Source organism: Hoplias malabaricus, chromosome 17 (assembly GCF_029633855.1).
Source record: "Hoplias malabaricus isolate fHopMal1 chromosome 17, fHopMal1.hap1, whole genome shotgun sequence".
In the NCBI taxonomy this organism is placed as follows: Eukaryota; Metazoa; Chordata; class Actinopteri; order Characiformes; family Erythrinidae; genus Hoplias; species Hoplias malabaricus.
This window is the reverse complement of record NC_089816.1, coordinates 27427922-27452161: the sequence shown is the minus strand read 5'-3', so window position 1 is coordinate 27452161 and position 24240 is coordinate 27427922. Positions and strand designations below refer to the sequence as shown.

The 24240-nt window shown below is 39.7% G+C and overlaps 1 protein-coding gene across 6 annotated transcripts in view; it reads right to left on the bottom strand.

Moving 5' to 3' along the window:
- Window positions 1–24240, bottom strand: part of gria3b (glutamate receptor, ionotropic, AMPA 3b) — a 203992-nt gene that overhangs the window by 18590 nt on the left and 161162 nt on the right. For all 6 annotated transcript variants that reach the window (XR_010795961.1, XM_066649518.1, XM_066649519.1 and 3 more), the window contains exon 12: window positions 13735–13933. Coding sequence is in view for 5 of the 6 variants with exons in the window: in XM_066649518.1 (XP_066505615.1) it covers window positions 13735–13933 (199 nt within the window). In the remaining variant the exon portion in view is untranslated. The remainder of the gene's footprint in view (window positions 1–13734; window positions 13934–24240) is intronic.

Here is a 24240-nt window from a genome sequence, read left to right as displayed (position 1 = left end):
AAGTAATTATACAACATCATTATAGAGCATTTGTATTGGTCCATTCACCATGAAATTTCCACACAATGTGCAGGACACCTGCTGTGTTCAAATAATGTAATAAATGAAAAATCAACCAAAATGGAGACACATGCTTTTTATTTGGACAGTGGCGATATACTTCTGTGTGTGTGTGTGTGTGTGTGTGTGTGTGTGTGTGTGTGTGTGTGTGTAGTATATATATTATATAAATATATGCAGATTAGAACAAATGGTAACTTGGCAGTTCTAATATCCACGCCACATGTTCTGAATGTGCGTGTCTGACCAGTGCGGATAAATCTCCTCTGTCAGTGCCCCCGAGACACTAGAAGGACGTTTGCTTAAGGGCAATTTCCTGTTGATACCCGTGCTGAAGAGCAGAGTGGCCTGAGATGGCATCCCCCAAATGAGGCTGAAAGAATGGATTCTGGCATTGATTACTGCGTGAGGAACGTGAGCTGTCTCACTTCTTTATGAAGTCAATTCATCAATATGGAGCCAGGGATAAAGTGCCTCAGCAGCCCAAATAGGCTGATTCCACAGGGTTGATTGTCAAAGCAGAGAGAAAGAGAGAGAGAGAGAGAGAGAGAGAGAGAGAGAGAGAGAGAGAGAGAGAGAAGTAGAAAGCGACAGAGAAGAAGAAGATGATGAAGATGGAGAAACGAGTGCCAGTGAAGTACAAAGACAATTCAATACGATCATACTTCCATCATGTCTTGGGTCCTCATTCCAAACAGCCCTCACTCAACCCTTCGCAGCTCTGGCAGTCATTTGAAATTCAATTAGGGCGGAGGAATCGAAAAGGGTTCGTCGCAACTAATTAAATGGATGTTTTCGCCAGGCAATTATGTCCAGCCATGGCTTCATATATCAACCCTGGCTCACTCCACCTGCCTCGTGCCTTTTCTTAAGCATAATGGAGAGACGTAATGCAAGTTTTAAGGGCTTCTTTCAGGCAACAACCTTGGCCATGCCACCAATTTATTTGGCCAAGGCAGAAGAGTGAGACATTGTTTTACGGCCTGGCTCCCATTTTTGCTCGCAGCTCCGATATGTCACTTCCACTGCAGCGGATGTCCCGATAACAAGGTCTGGGAGAGAGAGGAGAGGAGAGAAGAGGAGGGAAAGGACAGGCAGATGGAGATGAGAAAGGCCTGTTACTGACCAAATATGAGCCTGGCTGAGGGTGTCACTGCGAGGTGTAATGCCAGTGGCTGTACAGTCAAAATGTTGTACCACTGTCAGTGAAATCGCATCATGTGCACAAAAATGTATTTGCATTTCTGCTAATGCTAACCTAAATATCACTTACACCAATGATGGCCTGCAATAAAATACACACAAGAGAAATGTTGAAATAGTAAACATGGCATTTGTTTTAAAAGTTGTTTATGTTGAAATGTGAAAGGAAACCCACACAGACACAGGGAGAACACTACACTCCTCGCAGACAGTGACAAAAACCAGGAGCCAATGACACTGGGGTTGTAACCACAACAACAACAACAACAACAACAACAATAATAATAATAATACATTCCGGGTGCTCCTGGTTCCTTCCACGGTCCCAAAAACACACATTGGTAGGTGAACTGGTGACTCAAAATTGTCCATAGGTGCCCTCTCCTAGGTGTGTTCCCGGGTAGGCTCTGGACCCACAGCAACCATGAATTTTATAAGTGGTTACCAACAATGAATGAATGAGTATCAATAGTCAATTTCTCTTGTCAATGTTATTATAATGCCAGCAGCACAACTTTTAGCTTGCAAAACTGCTGGCATAACAAGAAACTCTCCAGCCCTCGGCTCTCACTCTTCACTGTCCACTCACCCTCTTCAGTCCAGCAACTGATAAACCAAGGGTCATCTCTTCCTGCCCACCGCTGAGGTATATCAACACCCCCTCAGACAATAACCTTTTGGACAAATAAAGCTGGACTCCAGATAAGAATTGATGCCAAAAAAGGAGTGATGAAACCTTTATCATTGCTCATGTTCTTTAGAGTTAAGAGTTGGAGTGACATGCTCTTCAAGGCTATTACTTCAGTGTCAGTGGGAAGACTGGCTCTCTGGGGGTGGAGGGGTATAAAAAAAAGAGTAAAAGGTACTTCGGACACCTTCAAGCTACTTCTGACAACAGCTGTCTCTGCGCTTGACTCTCAGCCTGCCATTATTTCAGGCTAGTGTCACTGAAGCGAACTGGAATCAGAATTTGTCAGGACGCCTGCCACTGTACCCACTGCTCCTGAGATCAATATGAATCTGTCCACATGGGTAGCACTGAGCGGTGAATCAAAAAAAGTCAAGGTTTCCAAATATAACGCAGATGTTGGTTGTGAATATAAATCACTGTATGTAGAATCAAGAATGTGGACCCTTAGTAGGGCATCATAAATTGCAAAAATGCAAATAAAATCACAACAAATGAAAAATGTTATAGTCATTACAATGTTACAGTAGCAGTTTTTGTTAGATTTACATTCATTCATTCATCTTCTGTAATTGATTCGACCTGATTGGGGTTGTGTGGGGGGTCTAACTGGAATCACTGGGCACAAGGCAGGAACACACAAGGCATAACATGCTCTCCCAGTCACACACACACACACACACACTTGTGGAAAAATTCACACCCTCACAGGCAGTGATCCAAGGTAGGAATTGATCATAGAATGCCAGAACCCTGTGACACTACCTGCAGCACCACCATGCCAAGGAAATATGTCTGTGGGTATTAGATATTACTTAATCCACTTGTATAAATCAAGGGTAAAGTCAAACTAAATTATGTAAAATATACCAGTTTCTAATAAATATATTTATCACCACATATGGGGACCAGTGTTGTGATTATGTTTAATTGTAGTTTTCATATAGTATTATTTAGGTTACCTCATAGACTTATTAAGTCCTTAATCACCTCTTTAATGGAGTCATTGCTGTTCTTATTTCTGCAATGTTGTTTAATATCTGTTTCTATTTTTGTTTCTGTTTCATGACCACTTCTTGTCATCCACTCTGGGACTCTTATTTTGAATATAAAACCCTCCCTGTATCTGAAATGGCTGCCTATTCACTGTTCCCGATATTATTCACTATATAGTGCACTATTATAGGGAACTGAATTTAGCAGGGTAGTGAACAATTTCAGACACTACCTCGTGTGGGTTTTTTACCAAGCAACGGGTAATCTGATATCTGTTAGTGTACATGGGTTGTACACTACTTTTTGTGGTGCATTTTAGAATTGTTTGAGTGCATTGAAAATTGTCCACTTTGCTTTCAGACACTACTACTAAATGGGGAAAATAGTGCACTATGTAATAAATAGGACACTGTTTCAAACACAACAACTGTTTTGGTAACAGGAAGAAAGGGTAGCAGCCATATTGTAGTGGAGCCAGGTTGGGAAGCCTAGCAATGTAGCTAGAGGCTAACACATCAACTAAAAATTTGCTCCAAAATATTTTATTGATTTCTTTGCCCTGGACCTTTGACCTGGATTATTCTTATCGCCTTGAGTGACAACTGGGGAGATTCCTCTAGGAACTGGATGAGCTCACTCCTTTTTGTGTTTGTTTTTCCTTTTATAGATTTGGATTGTTTTTGTTGGGAACTTCAGCTGAATCCCCTGTTTTTGCACTGTTTTATATTTTTTGGAATTTTTAAGATATATATCTATTTTTGTGCATCATCAACCATTACAAAATACCATAAGGATCAACCACGAGGCAATGCTTTCTTTCTGTTTAAACAGCCCTGTTCAGAACAACCTGTTTCCGTGCCTATTGCTTTAAATGAAAATGAGTTACTTTTCACCCAAGAGCCATATCCTCAAATGAATGTGCACATTGGTTAGTCAGAAATTCACATAAACATCCATGAATATAAATTTTAAACATTTTACAAGTTGCCAGTGATCTCTTAACATTAGGTTTACAGTTAAGTTCAAGGGTGTAGATTTGCTCTTGACATTGGTGGGGATCTAGTAATCTACAATCTATCCCCCAATTTCCTGTTTTCCTTTTTTGTAGTTTTGTCTTGTGATAAAACAATAAAGGACTGAAATCCCACATATGCTACACCACATGCTTTTAAATGATGCTGAATAACAATTCATAATTTAATTCATGAATTATATAATGTAAAATTAATCTTAAACTAATGGTCTGTTGTGCAGTATATTTCCAAACTATGTTATTCATAGCTACAGACGATTTTAGCCTGCTGTATGCTGTAAGCCAATGCCTAGCATTGTAATTAATGTTTTTATAACGGACTCACTTCATTAACAAACCTGACTTTAAGGGACTTACACTTGTCCACCTTCTTCTTTTTTGCCGCCATCCTCACTCGCTTGTGTCACCCACGTTGCACCTGAGTCTCACAGTAAGTCTCGTATATGACTGGAATGTTTTCCTTCCAGTTTCAGAGTCGCTAACAACCAAACATAGCTACAGGTCATTTTTTAGTTAACTATAAAATTTTCTTCCATTGGAAATTAAGTAGGTTTTTCCCTTCTCCTGTAAAATTACTACTTTTATTTTGCAGATACAGGCTTTTCTTTAGCCATAAATGATATTTAGTACATATTTAGTGCCAGTCATAGTTAGTTCACTCTGTACATATCCTATGAATTGCCTTTCATGTACCAGTTCACCTTGAGACCAGCCTGTTCATAATAGTTGGCAAAACAATCACGTGTTAAATTGAATATTCCAGCATTATTTATCCCAATCTCCGTAAGCTATATAGAGCTAATGATTAATTTCCTGGTTCTACAATATTTTAATACTTTTGAAAGAACATAAAAACCAAACTTAGAACTGAAAACAATAGGAATGTTTGTCAGCATTTGCCCATTGACTTCTATCATAAACAAGTTTGGGTCAATGGGTTTTTATATTTCACTTTTGAAGTACGTATAATGCAACTCTGAGACGATAGACTGTGGTAATCAATCACATAACATAGAGAATTGGTTGAAAATAACTGGAGTATTTATTTCAGGATTAAGACACAGAGCTCTGCACGAAGACCCCTGACCAAACATCTTATTTATCTCTAGACTAAACAAGTAAATAAGTAAATAACAAATCTGTTTTGCCTCAGGCCCATGGCTCAGTAGATGGTCAGTATTATAGAGGAAACGAGCGGAGAAGGACAAGTAATTTTCGCCCAAAGTCAGAACGAGGCGCCGTCCTCAACACTAACACCCCGTTAATCTGTATTGATTTTTGAGTTAGGCAGCCTTTCCAAAGCTCAGCCCACATTGGCCTGCTGAAAACCCCAGGCAAGATCACCTCCCCTTTGTATTGCAGGCTGCTTTCATCATACCCCTCCCTTTCACCCTCTCTCTCCTTCCATCCTCTGTTTCACTCCCTTCTACTTCTACAACTTCCATCCATACTTTCTTCTTCAGGCACCATGCAGTTCATACGTGCATTCTAGTTCTCAGCTTTGTCAACTATGCCCTGTTTGAGGGGCTTTTTCATATGGAACTACTTCTGGATATTCCTCAGTTCCATCTCGGTATGAAACACGGTGCTGTAACCTGGTTTTTGGCTTGAAAGTTGGTGCTTAAAGGGAAGGGGAGGGAGGGGAAGGAAAGGGAAAGGAGGACCTTGTTGCAGCATTGATGTGCCTCATGCCTGGAATACCAAGTGACTTTGAGCCTCAATAGCTTTAAACTTAATAACCTCAAGGCAGTTTGTAAACCACTTTGTTTTTGACACAAACAGCCATTAAAGCTGTAATCCCTCTTTCAGGAAATATGACTGTGGTTATAAGACCAGGGCAAGTCAATGGCACTTAAGGGAAAATATTTAGACATAGACAAGGACCTGTAGGGAAAACAGGACTCCTAACAATCATGCAAGACCTGATACATTGTCAAATTCTCATCTGATTATTTATTCATTCATTCATTGTCTAGAAGCGCTTATCCAGTTCAGGGTCGCGGAGCCTGCCAGGAATCAATGGATGCAAGGCAGGGGCACAAGTCCAGGGCGACACACACACACACACACATTCACTCACACCTAGGGACACATTTGAGTCGCCAATCCACCTACCAACGTGTGTTTTTGGACTGTGGGAGGAAACCAGAGCACCCGGAGGAAACCCACACAGACACTGGGACAACTCCTCACAGATTGTCACCCAGAGTGGGACTTGAACCCACAACCTCCAGGTCTCTGGAGCTGTGTGACTGCGACACTACCTGCTGCACCACCGTGCCGCCCCCAATCTGATAAACATTCATTCATTCATTCATTATCTGTAACCGCTTATCCAGTTCAGGGTCGCGGTGGGTCCAGAGTCTACCTGGAATCATTGGGCGCAAGGAGGGAATACACCCTGGAGGGGGCGCCAGTCCTTCACAGGGCAACACAGACACACACATTCACTCACACACTCACACCTACGGACACTTTTGAGTCGCCAATCCACCTACCAATGTGTGTTTTTGGACTGTGGGAGGAAACCGGAGCACCCGGAGGAAACCGGAGCACCCGGAGGAAACCCACGCGGACACGGGGAGAACACACCAACTCCTCACAGACAGTCACCCGGAGCGGGAATCGAACCCACAACCTCCAGGTCCCTGGTGCTGTGTGACTGCGACACTACCTGCTGCACCACCGTGCCGCCCCCATCTGATAAACAGTGCTTATTAAATTGTAAATTAAGGAGAGAACTATTTTTACCTTCATCATAATTCATTGGGAGCCTTCATACACTGGTGGCGCTGTTTCACCCATGTCATATACTCCTGTTTTTGTAAATATATACTTCCTGTTCCTGTAACTGTATTGTTCTAAAATTGTTTTATAGGTTTCTATCACTTATTTGATTTGTCTGATGCTTTGTCTTTACATATTCATCCCTACTGTAATCTGTGTTAAATATCACTTAATAGCTACAAATATGAATTACATATAGCTACAAAAAGAGTTGTCTGTTAATAATAGCTTTCTAGACTCTTTCTAGACTCTGCAGTTAGGTTTTCAGGTTAGGTTTAGGTTTAAAGTTGGGGTTCAGCTGAGGTTTATGACTAGGGTTAGATTTAGGAAAAGTATTATTGCTGCTTTTTCAAGTGCGGTTGCCAAATATTCACATCTCATCCGTAAACAGTTTACAAGTACCGGGAATGAACTTTTAGTAAGATATGGAGGTTTTCACCTTGGACCAGCTCACTCTTATGGATCTGAAAAATGGTGGAGCTTTCTTAATGGTAGCCATTAGAAAAATTGAGAAAAAGGAAAATAAAACTTCCAATTCAGACAAAATGCTCCTGGTGTTCTTAGAACAATGGGAGACTATGATGGGGACTGCTTCAACCATCTTTTAGAAGTGAACATGGATCAGAGCTATACTGGTGTGTATGGGAAGGACATGCATGGGAAGGACTTGCTGTGGCGCTGATGTGTCTTATGCCTGGAATACCAAGCAACCTTAACTTTGAACCTTGATGCTTCTATCCAGCAAGTTGAGCCCCCCCCCCCCCCCCACCCCCCTGCAGTTTGGGCCTCAGCGGGGATGGGGCTTCTTGTTGAAGGTTATTCAAGCTTCAGACGAGCCCTGTCATTGGTTTTGTCAGGTTTTTCTTTCCGCGTGAAGGGCCTCTAATCTCAGCTGTAAAAAGAACAACCTTTAACTGCTGAAAACACTCACTGACACAAGGCCCAGGGACGGCCATTTTTTGATGTGTGTGTGTGTATGCTTCTTTGCTTTATTTATTAACTTGTTATCGCCCTGCCATCTTTCTCCCCTCACTTATCACTGTGATGCCTGGAAGTTTAGAGTCCCCCCTGCACCCCCATCTTAACTGCCAGCACCTCTCCAGAAGGCTGTCCAGGTGCAACGATGAGAAAATGCCACTTGAATTTATGGGCAGACATATTGTGCTGTATAATCTATGCGCTATAGTGTCCTTGCGCCATAATTGCTCAGATGTGAAATTGATTTTCATGCTATGGAGAATGCAATAAAAGTCCGTTGCCGATTCCATCTTTACCCGTTCCGCCAGGCTTCGTCTGTACGACTGAGGAATGATACATATGTCCAGAGACCAGATTTTACTATCTCCTCCATGTTCACTTACCATTCAGTCATTATAACAGAGGTACATTTTTTATAGTAGGAGTGGAGTGTCAAGTGTCTCATGCGTACATAAAATATTGTGCATATGACAGTGGTTTGTTAAAAACACTGGCATCAGTGTTTTTCCTGTTCCTTTAAAAAAAAAATAACCAGACGATCTACCACCAAAGAACAAAGAAGTTGATTTTTGTTGATTTTAAGAATTACAATAACTTATGTATTCAATGTAACTGATTAGAGTAAAGCACGTGAAGTTTAAGGTGGCTGTGCGCAGCTATATGGAAACTTATATACACACTATCACCACAAAATATCTCCCCAATGCAAAGACACACCCTCATGTGAAATAAGACAAATTTTGCAGTGCTCCTCTCTCTGTGAGATATAATACATGTGTAAATGTTGCCGAGTTCTGAGCCGTCCTGCTGAGCTTGTGAATTGACCAACACAGAGCCGAGACTCTGGGTGACGTGCATGGTGTCGTGCCAAACACAGCCCCAGAAACACACACAAATGGAGCATGTTTCTGTATCATATCCTATTATTGAGCCACAGTGAATAAAGAACCTGTTCTTTGGTTCCAGATGGGAATTATTTTCTGGTTTGCGAACCAGTTTACGTTGGTGGAAATGAATTGAATGGTTGCAAATTTAGTTCATGAACTAGAATGTGAAATATGGCTGAACTAACAGTTACTACTCACGCATGTGTGTTACAACATTAGGAGTCAGTCAGACACTCAATAAGTGAAAATGCCTCTTCTAGGCAAATTGTGTCCTTATACTGCCAAAAAAAACAGAGGTGTTACTAGAAAATAATACATTTAATACTAATATTCGTCATTTATGATTCATTAATAAAACAAGTAGAGGGCCTGAGGCACGTGTCTTTGCAAGGATAACTATAAAGCAGGACTGAAAATGATCATGGGAAAAGGAATCCAGACTGTGCTTTTGATACAAACAAAAATAAAACCAGAGACATGCTCTAAGTGGAAGCCAGTTTAAAAAACAACATGCAAGTAAATGTAGAATCATGTCTGAATAACGGAGGTGGGCAGGCAGCGCGGGTGTGTGGTGTGGCTGGGATGTGTGATGTTTGTGTGTGTGAGTGGGAACGAGGCAGTTGCAGGCTGTGTGTAGGCGGGTGTCGAACTCCTGTGGCGTTTTACGGGGCTCACGACGGGGGTCTCCAGAGCCAGCTGCTGCACTTTACTGGAGAGACAGATGTAGATGCCTTGATGGGCTATTGATCAAGAATCAAGTCTTGTTTCATTCTGTATTTGCAAAATACCCTCCTCTCTTCTCAAATAGGGCTTCTTCTTTTTTTTTTGATGCAATGCTGCATAAAATGGAAATGGAGTTGCGGAAATTATGTCGACCGCAACATTTCTGCCTTCAGCTCTGCTGCTGTGCCGTCCATGGCTTTTTCAAACGCAGGAAATTGCCACTTCAACATGACAGCAAAAAAGCGGTAATCCAGCTAAATGCTCTGGATAACCTGGATTTAAACTCCCATTCGTCACCGCTTTAGATCCGTGTGCTGCACACACACTCCTAATCCTGATATTAAAGATCTCGCATGCCGTATCTCCTTAAAAAATGAATTTCATCGTTCATTTTATTATGTGTGCAGTTCACCCACAGATCTGACTTGCCAGTGCCTTTCTCAATAATGAGCCCAAACCTAGAGCTGGCGCGCATAATGATCTTCCACAGTAGGCTTAGGCTTAGCTTCATATATTCAGCTCTACTTTAAACATACCTACTGTCAGAGTAGAAATAATAATGGAAAAGGTCAACACTTTGTTGCTTCAAATTGAGTGAGCGCCTTTGTTTTTCCAGTGCAGCCCACATCTATCTATAAATGATCAAGGCTTGGAGTGTGGTAATGCAGATCCAAGCGGGTTTACATATGTATAAATAACTGCATACACTGGATGATCATAAATTCATGGAAAGCTGCTTATCCAACATGATCTTTTAAAATTCAAGGGATCATTAAGGATATCGTCTTGCGGCAAGGCTTTGGTTGCATTCAGTTTTGAGAGTGTATTTAAGGAGCACCACTCTTCCTCATCCAAGCCGTATTGGTCGGAGTCATTACACCCGTCTAGCTGATGTTTGCAGCCACTGGTATGAGGATTTCTGCTTAGGTGCAGTGCTCCTGGACATATCGCAGCACATCTGTGTCCATAATGGATGCACCTTAAAGTTAACTGAGTTTGTGCATGTGGTGTACATCACGTTCCTCCACAGTCTTGCCCCCTGAAGTTCACTTTGTATTGAGTTTGCTCCAAATCCGCAAGAAATGTGAGGAAAATATATCAATAAGTAAAATGAGGGACAGTGTCAATGATGATGACATATGTCTCTCTCCCAATGTTGTGGTTGATCCGAAACTTCCAGCTGCTTGCTGCCATTGCGGGTCTAATTAAACCTGAACCTAGGTCCTGAAGGAAAAAAAAAAATCCGAAATAGGAATCGAGCCCCCATTAATCAGTATTTTTTTCCCTGTCAGCCCTCTCCAGTTTTAATTAAAAGTCCCCTGGAATAGCGGTTCACACGTGTCATTTCAGATTTGAAAGCTTCTGAGTGTAAGTAGGACACTCATTATATAGAATATGGGAGACGTGTGAGTCCCTAACCACCTCTCAGTTGTCTTGCCATAAACCTTTAATGACATCAAAAAACTCACTGCAGAGCAAACCTGGAACTGATGGAGCTTAGCTGAGCTGCTCAGCTAGATGCAGAGAGCAAGAAAGCATCACCCAGAACTGATGGAAGAGGCTGGGTATGCTGCAGTGTGTTCCATTTCCATTTACTTCTCACTGTGTCCAGGGTCCATTAGAGCTCCTGCAGTAACTTCCAGTGAAAAATGCATGCTTGCTATAACCTGTTCCTTTGAGGTCCTTTAATGTTGTGTAGAGTATATTGTTCTCATAGTGAGGTGAGCTGTTTCTCTTACATAACTGGGCAGAAAACAAGATTAATAAGTGTTATATTACAACATAATATTATAAAATATACAGAAAGAATAGAGTACACATTTAAATCTACAATAATAAAAAGTGATGATATACTTCATGATATTTATGCTATGTTTATACTATAATAGTCCTTGAGGAATAGGAATTAGAAGAATAAAGGGACACTATCATCTACTGTGCTCTAAAACAGCCATGAAGCAATGACAGACTGTTCCAATATACAGAGCACAGCACTATAACCCTGGTCGCATGAAGACAAGGTGCATTGATTAACGCAGGAAAGTAGTTCTGAAATCAGTTTTGCTTCTCACATAAACATCGCAGATAGTTAATATTGGCCTTAATTGCAGCGCCCATCCCACTGCGCCTGTGGCCATATTGCTTACTTCATCTCCCCCGTCTTTCAAGTGCGCTGGTTGACCCTCGGGGCCTCTTTTCATCACGTCCAATTTGCTGGCCCAGGCAAAGCAACTAATTATATTTGGTGAGTTGACCTCTCCGGGTGGAGGGATGAGCTGTGGACTCTGATTAGGCTACTTTATCACCTCCCCACCACTTCCCCCCTCACACCGACAAACCCAGCTCGCTCAAGGTTGGACACAGCACCTGCCATAAAATCTCAATGCCACTTTAATGACCAGCGCTATCAAAAAGCACAATGTGAATTCATTGACACTGCTGGCAAAAAACAGCAGCATGCCACTAATGAGGTATGTGAGCGATGGAAGGAGGCGGTGATGCTGTATCAATAAGCCTCAGTAAACCTCGGACAAAACGTACAAAGGAGAAGCTGCATTGTTTTTTGGACAGCACATAATTACGGAACAAACTGCTTCTTGTGGGGAACGGTTGTTATATTTGATATATTTAATACCAGAACCCAGAAAATGACCTAAGAATAAAGCTGTGATTCTCATTTTCACCAGACATGCAATTCGTCAAGAGAACATTGTTCTTAAGAAGTTGTTATTATTCAGTCACTACCACTGCAGGTCTAACTGTAAGTTATGTAGCTGTAAGAGTGAGGAATGGATGGTATGGCTCCACAAACACAAGGCTGGGAAAATGCTCCAGGACAAGTGACAAATGACCTGTTATAATACGTAGTCTGTAAATGAATCTAATGACTTAGCAAACCAACCTGACTTGATTATTTTCCATCACCTATGGATTAATTGTTCTTTTCAAAGTTGCATATTTAAATAAAGTCCAGTCAAAATATGACTTTCATTCCTTATTGATATCTTTGTGGTAATGAAGAATGACTCAAATCTGGCTTACAGTATCGGTCATTATACACAAAATCCTGCCTCTAATAACTGATCATGTGCAGCTGGTGATTTATTTGTCTATATTTTGTTAGAAACTGACAAGTGAACCCTCACAAGTATGTTTTCATAAGAAAAATTAAGAATTTGCAAACATTTGGCCAAATGATCTGTTTTAACAGTGCTGTAGATCAAATAGGAGCTGGACCATAAGCGTATCATGTACATTTAAGTAATTACAAAGATCTAAAACCAGAGATCATAAAAAACAGTCACTGTAATTGCAACTCAAGTATCACTCAATTTTGTAACAGGTCAGAAGCAGATATACCTCTAAAAAACATATCATTTACTTTTAAATAAAGGTACTACAAAATATTCTTTGAGCAATGCAATAGACCCACTTTTGCTTCCATAAAAACACATTTTGCCAATACCTTCTAAATGGGTAAAACAACCTTAAGATCAAGTAATGGATTTTTAAACCTTTAAAAAGTTCTTCGCACACATCTCTTAAACAAAGATGGTTCTTTATGAAACCAAATGTTCTCAAAGAACGATTGCAAAACCGTGTAAAACAATGTCGTTTGTACTTCAAGGACACTTTGCTTAATCATGAATTGTTTCAAAAACATCAGAGTTCTCTGTTAGCAATAGCATTACACAAACAAACACACACAAAATAAAGCTTTTCCTCTACAGTTAGGCTTTCAGTAAAGTTTAAATTTAGGGTTATTTCCTAGGGTTAAGTGTGGGTTTAAAGTTAGGCTTAGGAACAGTTTTACAGCTACATTTTCATATGGGGTTGCCAGATATACAGGTCTGTTTCTTATACATGTACAAATATGGTCTTTTTTTAAAATATGCACGTTTTCACCTATATACCAGCCTGCCATCACAAAAAGGGTGGTAAACTCGACTTGCACATTGAACACAAACTTACAACAGCAGTCTTAAGTATATAAGTCTTAAAAAAAGGCTTATATACCCAAGTACGTAAAGGTACTTTAAATGCCTTTATAATTCTAACATCTAGGTTGTGGAATTGACCAGAGGCAAACAAACAAAAAACAGCTCTAGGAACAATTAACCTGTGTGTGTGATCAATTTCTACAAAGTTAATGAAACCCTGTAAGTTATGATCATATTTTTAATGCATCATTAATTCCGTTATCATGTAACAAAAATACAAGATAGTCATCTTTTGGTATTGTAATTGTATCAAGCTTTGAGATGTATCCATTTACTTTCCTATTCGTTTAGACTAAGGGGATCTTTTAGTTGCGCTCATCAGCTCAGGAAACCACCATAAACCAGAAAAATTTAAAGCACAAATGTATTCAGACTCACCCTAAAGAACTCTTTGGTGGAGCCTGAGTCCAGTGTTCCATAGGCAATCTCTGTTTGTTTAGCTAGATCTTCTGCACTCTCAATGGGCGAGACCATTCTCTCCACAGTGAGGAAGGCAGCCAGGTTAGCCGTGTAGGACGAGATGATGATGAGGGTGAAGAACCACCAGACGCCTCCCACTATTCTGCCCGATAAGGACCTGAAATAGAAAGCATAAACATACCCAGAGATTTAGCATTTAAACATCTACCAGTTTGTATGAGTATGAGTGTATATTACTTCACACTAGGTGGATGAACATGTGAATTTCTAATGCCTAGGATAAACAACCTGCCTTAATGGGTGTGGGTGGGTTTAGAATGGTTAATATCGGTTTTTCTATTTCTGTTTGGTTCATTAAAATATATAAATAGTAAATAAATACTAAAAATGTGTGTAAAATAAATCTGGTTTAACCCGGCCCCAACCCTAACTCTAATCCTACCTAAAACCCTAACCTTTAGCCTAACTCCAAATGGTTGAAAATGTCTGAATTTTCCTCCTGTGCAATCTTCTCCCACAGCTGTTTACAGCACTGTTTCTGTGATCCTTCTTCACATACATAACTGACATTTGGCATGGTTTGGGTGAAACAGCTCCACCAATGGCAGGGAGCTTGCATAATGATTGTAAAATAACTACCAATCACCAGCAAATCACAAACTTATCAAATAACACATAAATGTTACAAATATCCGGGCTGCACTTTTTCTTTATGTGCATATTAATGTTTGAAGAAGCAAATAAATACATATAGTCCATCAGGCATTCCACTGTAATGTGATTATTATTTTTTTTATTTAATTTAGTTCTTGTTCAAAAAGAAATTGCAGTTTTAAGTGAAGTACAATGTTTAAAATAAATTCCAGTGGAGGTTGGAAGATGAAGCCAAAGACAATAGTTGGAGTGCAAAAATTACTTGATTAAAGCGAGATAAGCTTTGGAGATACAGTTTATCTAAAATTCAGGAGATTGCTAAAGTAGTGATGACGAATGTGAACAAATGGAACAGGCAACGTCACAAATTTTTTTTTTTAAACGCAGATTTGAGGTTTAATTTTTATGCTTCTGCTGCAACAAAACAGATCCTTGTGGATTTACTGCCACAAATCTGATGCTAAAATAACTTGAGCATGATTATACACAAATGTATGCAGCACAGAAATAGCAAACTATTTCACAGCTGTGAGATTACCCTCAGAGTAAAGCCTAAACAGGCAAACAGACTGAGATTGAGGAATGGATCAGAAAGTCAAATGAAAGCTGGTGACAGATCATTATTGGAGAAGACGTTTTTGTGCCGGGGTGATGCATGTCTGACAGCTGGGCTGGGTTTAAATATATTTGATATAATCAGTAACGATGTTAGCTCATCGCTCACTGCTCTACAGAATGCCTGAAATGACCTTGCATTTGCGATGCTGTGGAACTGTAAAGTCTTCAGACAAAATTTCCACTTTTCCAACATGTTACTTTATTTGAATTCTTTAATATCTAGGCAAGAGTGGTAAGTCTGATCTTGAATCAGTGAATGATATTTACAGTTATACAGCTCTTTCTTTTTTTGATCCCCAAAGTACCTCAACTGCCACCAATGTGCCCCATCCAGCTGCATTATGCCACAGCAGCCAATCCACCCAGTACAGTCACCATGCATCAGTGATTAGGTCAGTTATTATTATATCATAATTATATCATATCATGTAATTATATATAATAATAATTATATTGTTATTATTAATAAATATTAGGTAGGGAAGATACAAGGGGTGACCACACTTTCAGATTTAAGACATTAGGGTAACATTCTTACTTTCTGAAGAAAGGTTCTTGGGATTGTTCATGACCTCTAAGAGTCAGGAACTTGGTTTTATGTCTCATTGGAAGGATGTCACAGATTATTCAGTACACTGTCCCTGTCACTGAACCCAGGCATTGGGTTTCACAAAATCATAGAGAGCTCCCCGTCTTGGCACCAACAACACAAGTTCCAGCAGCTATCCAAGTTTCTTTAGAGGTCTCCTATCAAAATAATGACCTGACCCAACCTGGCTTAGCTGCAGTTGATTTGCATGTTCTTTTGCACAAGGAATATCATTTAGCAGTGAGTTTGTACATTGTGGTCACTTGTTCCTGGCCTACCTCACCACAGACCATTACAGCAGTGGTTGTGCCCTTACACTACAGGTGCAGTGTATATAGACAGAACTTCTGACTAGTGAATTCAAATGCTGTAACTTGCACACACTGCTGACATATCTCTTCAGTAGCATACATACACACACAAAACACACTCTTAGGGAAATTTTGTCATTGGAACAAGACTCTCCAGAGCAGATGTTCAATTTTCTTCTGAAATTTCCACTTTTTGGGACCTAAAAAAATAAACTTCTGTCCAGAATTTCTTAGTTGCCAAAAATATCTGGGATTGTACTGTCTGCAGTCTTTCCCCCATCCCAATTTTTGCCCTGAGCCCTAAACACTCCTTTGAAGTGTGCATACGGAAGGCATTTGATGTATGACATTGTTGTAAGTCACCTTCTTGTGTTTACATCTTTACAACTTAATCACAATTCACTGGTTTACAGCTGAGCTCCGCTCAACATTACAGTGTTTTACTAAAACTTTGAACAGAATGTGTTGAAAGTTAAGGTAATTTATCATAATTGCTTCTTCATGTTTGGAAGTGTTTCTGTGACCCAATAGCCTTTCGTTTTCTGCTCTAAATTGAACAAAAAGAAAGTCATCTCCTCTGACCCTATAACAACATGAATACACGGACACATCTGGCTGTTACTGACTTTCTGACGAGTTCATCTGCACAGCTTTTTGTTTAATTCTGACTTTACACAAAAACAGGTGAATTTACCACATTATTAAAGCCAGATCACCACAGAGCGAAGAGCGAGGTTGTTAATTATATTACATACAGCACTGTTTAATCAGTCATACCTTCATGAAAGTATTTCTATATAACTTTCTGAATCCTAGTGCTGCCCTGTTCGTTAATCAGATATATATTACTTCTAGTTGATAAAATGTGGTGCTTACTTTTAGAAATGTTAAAAACATCAGTTACAATGTAATCTTATCATTTCCCCTCTGGTGTATATGACTTACTTGTGCTTAGGTTTTGTAGTTTGGTATGAACAGAATATAATGGGCTTTCAATGACCATAAACTGTCAGGAACTGACGTATGGTTTATATAGTTATAACTGTTATTATTGTTTAGGGACAATTGTTGAATTGAATGGAATCTGGCCATTCTGGTTCTAAAAAACTGTTCAACATGAAGAAACTCTTACATAATTAATGGGTTTTTGCATTGTGATGGGATTATTCAGATTGATGGCTCTATAGCAACTTTTAAAGAAGTGTTCTATATGGCACGACATCTAGAAAAGCATGGCATCCTAACAATAGAGGAACCCTTTTTAGTGCCATAAAGAAGCCTTTGCTGAAAGGTAGAGAAACATCTATAGCACTTTCTCCATTAATCTGTAGAACCACATATTTGCATGATTATGGATGCATTTGTCAACAATTTACACCCTCAAAACAATTCCTGCCTTAGATGTCCTCTGTTTTGAAAACTAACATATGATGACCCTTAGCTAGAGGGGTATATAGATACAAATACAATAAACCAAAATCCCTAAAAAAAACAATAATGAAACCAGTAAACATCATGCGTTCTTAAAGTATGCAAACATTCATTCAGAAAAAAAAAACCTAGGTGCATCTAACAACAAAGACAACACTAGGTTTCTGTAATATGGTGATTAAAAAAAGTCTAGCACACAGAAAGCTCCACGTCCACATTATGATCCATTTTACTATCCCCAACCTGGACAACATATTGCATAACATCTAGCTATCAAACTTTGTTTACATGTTACAAAGCGTTCTTTGGAGTTCATTCAGATTCTATGTGGTGAACAGTCTGTTGTGCTATCTGCCTCTGCTCTATTTATACTCAGCTCTCAGACTCTGTAGGCATGTGTTCCAGCCCTATAGCACAAGATGTGATGACTAATTAGCCTTCTTTATTCTTCATTAATGAGATAACCTCCCTCGTCTACATGGTGATGCGTGCAGGGTTGGAACAAATACCTGGAGCTGCTGCAGGCCACTAGGACTCAGCTGAGTACTTTGTCCACTAAGCTATAACAGCAATTTTCTTGGTGCAAGCTTATCCGAAATGGCATGCTGCACCCTCTATAGGGCACATGGCATAAACTAATGGCTCTTACACCCTGTATAACACATTGTATGTCAAATAAAAGGCCATCCTGGATTAAAACATGTATTTTTACACTTCCTGAAAAATCTAGGAGGTGAGAAGCAGCTGTTATTTTTACAAACACAACATCACAATTCTTCCAACCAGGCAACATTACAGGGCAGCTGTAACAACAATAACATTAATCTGGAACGTACTTCAAAGCAATAGTTGCTACAAAATGGGTTTACATTATTGGAAACATAAATTTTTTCACCTTTAGCCTTTTCATTATTTTCAGTAACAAGCGCTTTCATTAAAGAAGTATGAGGCGCTTTGTTCATCCTACAACATCAGCGAAAACTCCAAACGATGCCCAAGTGTCATGGTGTATCCTGGTGTTGTGCTCTGCAGGGGGCCCTTAAGGTAATTATTTAAACAGTTCTTATTGACGAAGAGCTTTTGGTAAACCAGCATTTTTACTGTCCATTGACGTGATTATCCCAGCAGCAGAATATATGAGCTGCAATTAGTTTCCTATTTCTCAGCGAAACCAGCAGAGCTTGTTTAAGGTGGACTTCACAAGTGCAGGCTGAAGGCTTGGGGCTCGCGTGACTGCAGCTTTTCTGACATTCTTGAGTAATACATAAATGTCACGGCACACAGCAAAAATTTTACGGACGGATGCGGTGTAATTACTGGATTTGAGATTAAAATGTCAACATGGTCTTTAGTGCTGCTGACAACATTGTTGAGCAGTGTAAACTGCAAAAAATAACCCTTGCCCTGTAGCCAGGTGGAAGAGTCCTAATCAACAACATGGCAACCACACAACATAACACAAAGCAATGGCCTACAGGGCATAATGGGTGGAGTGGGGAGGGGTCAGCTACCAGAATTCACAGGAAAAAGCAATAAAACACTGTAATTTGACACCTTATGTCACTGTACATTGTAATACATATTTGCCAACAACTAGGGTCATGTTGTGTCACTAAAGTGTGAACATACTGCTACTAAACCTACCTGTATGATTTAGGATTATGGTTAATGCCTAGTTTTGAGGTCAGGTTTAGGTTTAGATTAGATTAGATTAGATTAGATTAGATTCAACTTTATTGTCATTGTGCAGAGTACAAGTACAGGGCCAATGAAATGTAGTTAGCATCTAACCAAAAGTGCAATATATAACATTATTTACATAAAGTGCAGTTGTGTATGACATATATTCATAGTATAAACACGTTGAAGTGAAATACGAAATTTACAGGATTATATATATATATATATATATATATATATATATATATAAGAATTATATAGGATTATGTAGATATAAGATTATATATAGAATGTACATATACTGAATATGTTATATAAACATTAGAATCTATATATACTTATAAGTGAGATATATAACATTGTTATTATGGAAGTTGTAACCATATATACATATTGAAATATAAAACATGTAAACAAAGTAATATTGTGTAGATGATGTATTATGCACTGAAGGATGAATGAGATACATCATTACAGAAGGTGCAGTGAAATGATTGTGCAATGTTTATTTAAAGTGTTTGAATAGTGTTCATCAGGATAACAGCCTCAGGAAAAAAAGTTTTACGAAGCCTGCTAGTGCAGGAAAGGAGGCTTCTGTAACGTCTGCCAGATGGTAAAAGGCTGAAAAGTCCATGATTTGGGTGGGTGATGTCCTTGACGATATTTATTGCCCTGCCCAGGCAGTGTTTGTGGTAGATGTCCTCGATGGTAGGTAATTCGGTGCCTATGATGCGCTGTCCTGTTTTTACCACCTAGTGGAGAGCTTTGCAGTCTGCAACACAGCAACTGCCGTACCATACAGAGATGAAGTTGGCGAGTATGCTCTCGATGGTGCAGCGGTAAAAGTTCACCAGTATCCTGGGAGACAAGTGAGCTTTCTTCAGACTCCAAAGAAAATAGAGGCGCTGCTGCGCCTTTTTGATGAGGACGGAGGAGTTCAAGGACCAGGTGAGATCACTGGAAATGTGGAGACCAAGGAACTTGAAACTGGACACCTGATCCACTGCAGTTCCGTTGATGTAAATGGGGGTGTGAGCTTGGTTCCTAGTTCGTCTGAAGTCCATGATGATCTCCTTTGTCTTGAGCGTGTTTAGTGCCAGGTTATTGATGTGTCACCATAAAGACAGATGCTGTACTTCATTCCGGTAGGCCGTTTCATTATTGTCTGTAATCAAGCCTATCACTGTGGTGTCATCTGCGAATTTGACTATGGTGTTTGAACCATAGGCAGGTACACAGTCACGGGTGAAGAGAGAGTACAGAATCAGGCTCAAAACACAGCCTTGTGGAACGCTAGTGTCGAGAGTCATAAGTCTGAAGTAGTAGAGTGCTTAGGCACTGGCACAATGGTGGCAGACTTAAAGATGGATGGTACAGCTGCCTGGGCAAGTGAAACATTAAAGATGTGAGTGAAGACACCCGCAAGTTCCACAGCACAAGCTCTTAGCACACGGCCAGGTACACCATCAGGGCCAGCTGCCTTTTGTGCTTTCACTTTGTTAAGCATGCAACTGACGTCCAAAATGGAAATTACAAGTGGGTTGTTGTGTGGTGGAAGATCGTTTATTGAAGATATCTTGTTGCCCTGGTCGAATTGAGCATAGACGTTGTTCAGCTCATCAGGGAGTGAAGCATTATTGGTAGATGGAACAGTGCTAATTGGTTTATAGTCAGTCAGGGTGTGCATTCCCTGCTATATACGCCGAGAGTCAGAGGAGGTAAAGTGCTCCTCAATCCTGCGTTTGTAGCAACGATTGGCTATAGCTATTCCTCTCCTTAGGTTGGCTCTGTCCGAGCTGTATGCTTCCCGGTCTGAAGGCAGCATCTCTGGCTTTGAGCAGAGTATGAAAATTTCTGTTCATCCAGGGCTTCTGATTAGGGAATGTTATTATTGTCTTTTGTGATGTCACTCTGTCCACACAGTTGTTGATGTGTTTCAGGACAGAGTTAGTGTAGGTGTCCAAGTGGATGTGTGAGCTCTGTGGTGGCTCAGGAGCATACTCACTCCAGTCGGTGTGCTGGAACTGTTGCTGAAGGAAGGAGTCAGCCACCTTCCGGTGGGCAAGATTTACTCACTTGGTCCCGGTGTTTGAATCAACTCTGGTGAAAGCTGGTTGAAGTCAAACTGATGCGTGAATCCTGTGTTTGTGCAGTGAATGTTAATTTCCAAAATGTCTGTCTGTCGTAGTTGTAGTTCGCAAGAGTTATTTGCGCAAAAAAACTGGAGATAGCTAAGTAAATAAATATAATATTACTAAAACTGGTACGACGCTGAGCCTTGCGGTGTAATCGCGACGCCATCTTGGTCGAGTCAGGGTTATGGTTATGGTTAGGGGTTATGGTTTAGACTCTGGGTCGCATTTATGGTTATGGTTATGGTTAGGGTTATGGTTTAGACTCTGGGTTGCATTTACTATAGTGGTGCTTGCATTTCACAGTTTAGTGGCACTGAAATGTAACACTGACATATTGGTGCATGAATGTCTGTACTGCACACTTTGGGAGGTGGGTTCTGGCCTTTCTAATTAAGACTTGGAATCCCCCACCCACAAAAAAAAATTAAAAAATGTAATAACATCAATTATATATTGGGGTTGAAACATATTTGATTGTTATCTGTAATTGTAAATATGACAAAAGTTTTTCCATATTCATAACGGGACAATATTTGTAAAATGATTTCAGACACCCCTAAAGTGGACAATACTACATCTCTTGACTGCCTGCTTCCAATCACTGGTTGTGTCTTCTTTCAGGGAGCTAGAGAAGGCACTGTATGTTAATGAAATTGGGTGACTATAATACACTTTTTATTTCCCTCTGAGTTTCTGAATAAGATTGTGACAACTGCATATGGACGAATGTTAAAATCAGCTTGTCTACTGTTAAAATAGCAAGGCATACCTTCACGAAAGCATGCGCCATACTGGTTTCCCTCTATGTCCAGGAGAAAAGACTATCTATTTAAGTCCCACTCTGCTGGGTTGCATTTATTAGAGACTATTATCTAGAAAGACTTAACATTCTAATTGCATGACCAAGGTAGAGGCAGTCCTTGGCCAAGTACTTGAACCCTGGTCTACAGCATTGAAGTCATTGTTACTGTATTGTGAAACTGTGTTGTAATTAAATATAACAGCAGTTGTTTACTCTGTTAAATGAACCAATTGGCAGTCAAAAAAAGCTGAATATCATCAGAACTACTAGAAAATACACTGGAATTTACTTGGATTGTGAGAAGCATTGTGTGGAGCTTTGTGGTAGCAATACTATCTGTGGTACCAGGGGCATAACACCAAATTCTGGCCCTCCAAGATGTTAGACTATAACTTCAATGGCATAACCCTATGCACCAGTCTGAAACTCAGTGTCATGTGTTTCACAAGTTAGCTTGGCTACTAATTCACCAGCCTATCCTTATGAACCTATGGCACTGAGCCTTCTAAGTTAGGCTAATAGCCTAATTATGTTATGGCCCAAACATAAATATTAACTTAATTTTAGAATTAGTATAAAATTGCAATGATGTGGTGGGCTGCAAACAAAAATTTATTTAGAGTTTACCTCAGATTACAGATAAGGTATCATGTTATTTCTAATTTTGTGTTATGCAGTTTTTAGCCCTGACACTAATGGTGGTAGTGAAGTGTTTTATAACCACAAGAGTTCTTTTAATGTAGGATATTTTCTTTCACATTTGGGCTCATTTTCTTAGGAAATAAGTTTGTTAACAGTTGCTTTCCCTCATTTCTATGTTTGAAGGCAGACTACACCATTTCGTACGAGGGTGAAGGTGCCTGTCCTCAGACACTATATGTAAGCTAGGACAAACAATTCAATCCATCATTCAACCAATTTTTTTTTTACCCAAAACATTAAATGTACATTAGTTATCAACATTTATTGTGAATTTTAAATTATATTAATATTTAAAGGAAAATAAAATTCCAGACTCCTAAAGGGCCCTCCCCCCACTTGGGGTCCTGCTAACTCAGTTCCACTTTTCACCCCATGACAACATCCCTGTGTGGTACCACCACTGCCAAAAACATCTTAAAAAAAACAAATGACCAAAAAGCAAAAAACAAAAACAAAAAAACAATCACCTATCTCATAAAACAATTGCACATTTCTCCTCTTTACAACAAAGTAATACATAGTAATGTTAATTTAAAAGGCAGTCCTTTCAGGAATCCTTGCCAAATGAATTCTCCCAAACCTTGGCCACTTTTGAAAGGTAATGCTGCAGCATTAATTCACTGTCCACTAGCGCCGGCCATTAAGGCGTTTACATCATTCTTGGCAACTTCAATCTTTAATATGCCCTTACCTGACTCCTTCTATTATAGACTCCTCTGTAATGCTGTGTTATTGGATTTGTTGCTCCAGTAATGAGGCATTAATTGCTTGAGGCTTTGATGAGACATTAATTGCCTAAGGTCTCCTGATGCTTATTTTATTGTTGTATTATAATGGCTTGTGTATTAATGTCTATTAAATTTTCCTGTTATTACAACTGCTCCTAAAGAGGGTTTAGTTCAGAGCACATCCACTATATGTTCAATATATGTTGCTGGTAGACAGTATTCATAATGTGTGCACTAGTTGTTGAGGTCGCCACATTTAAGGCCAAGTGGGTTACATGTCACCCACTGCATTGGCGGTGGAACAATTGAGTCAGTTGAGGCAAAGTATTAACAGTATACACTACGCTGCCTAATTACCGACCTCTGGTAATTCACCCACAGTCAGTGCTAACAGTCAAGCACGTAACCACACACTGTCCATAGACAAACATTAGAATAGGTCACATTGAACAGCTGAGTGATTTCAAAATGTCGCTGGCCAAAGAAAAACATGTACTTCATTTTCAAGGATTTTTAGTTCACTACGTCATTTGAACACAGCTGCTGTCCTTCACACTGTGTACAATTTCCTGATGAATGGACCAATAGAAATGCTCCAAAATGACTTAGAATAAAACCATTTTACATTGACTTCCATTCTGTTACAAGTTAAGATTATTTTCATCTCCTATAAAGTTACCATTTTGATTTTTTTTTTCTTTAAACTGTGACAAAATATGGCACATATAGAAAGGCACCTTTGCTTCTAATCAGATCATGACAGTTTCTGCCTTGCTAGATATGCCTCAGTCAACTGTGAGTGATATTATTGGGA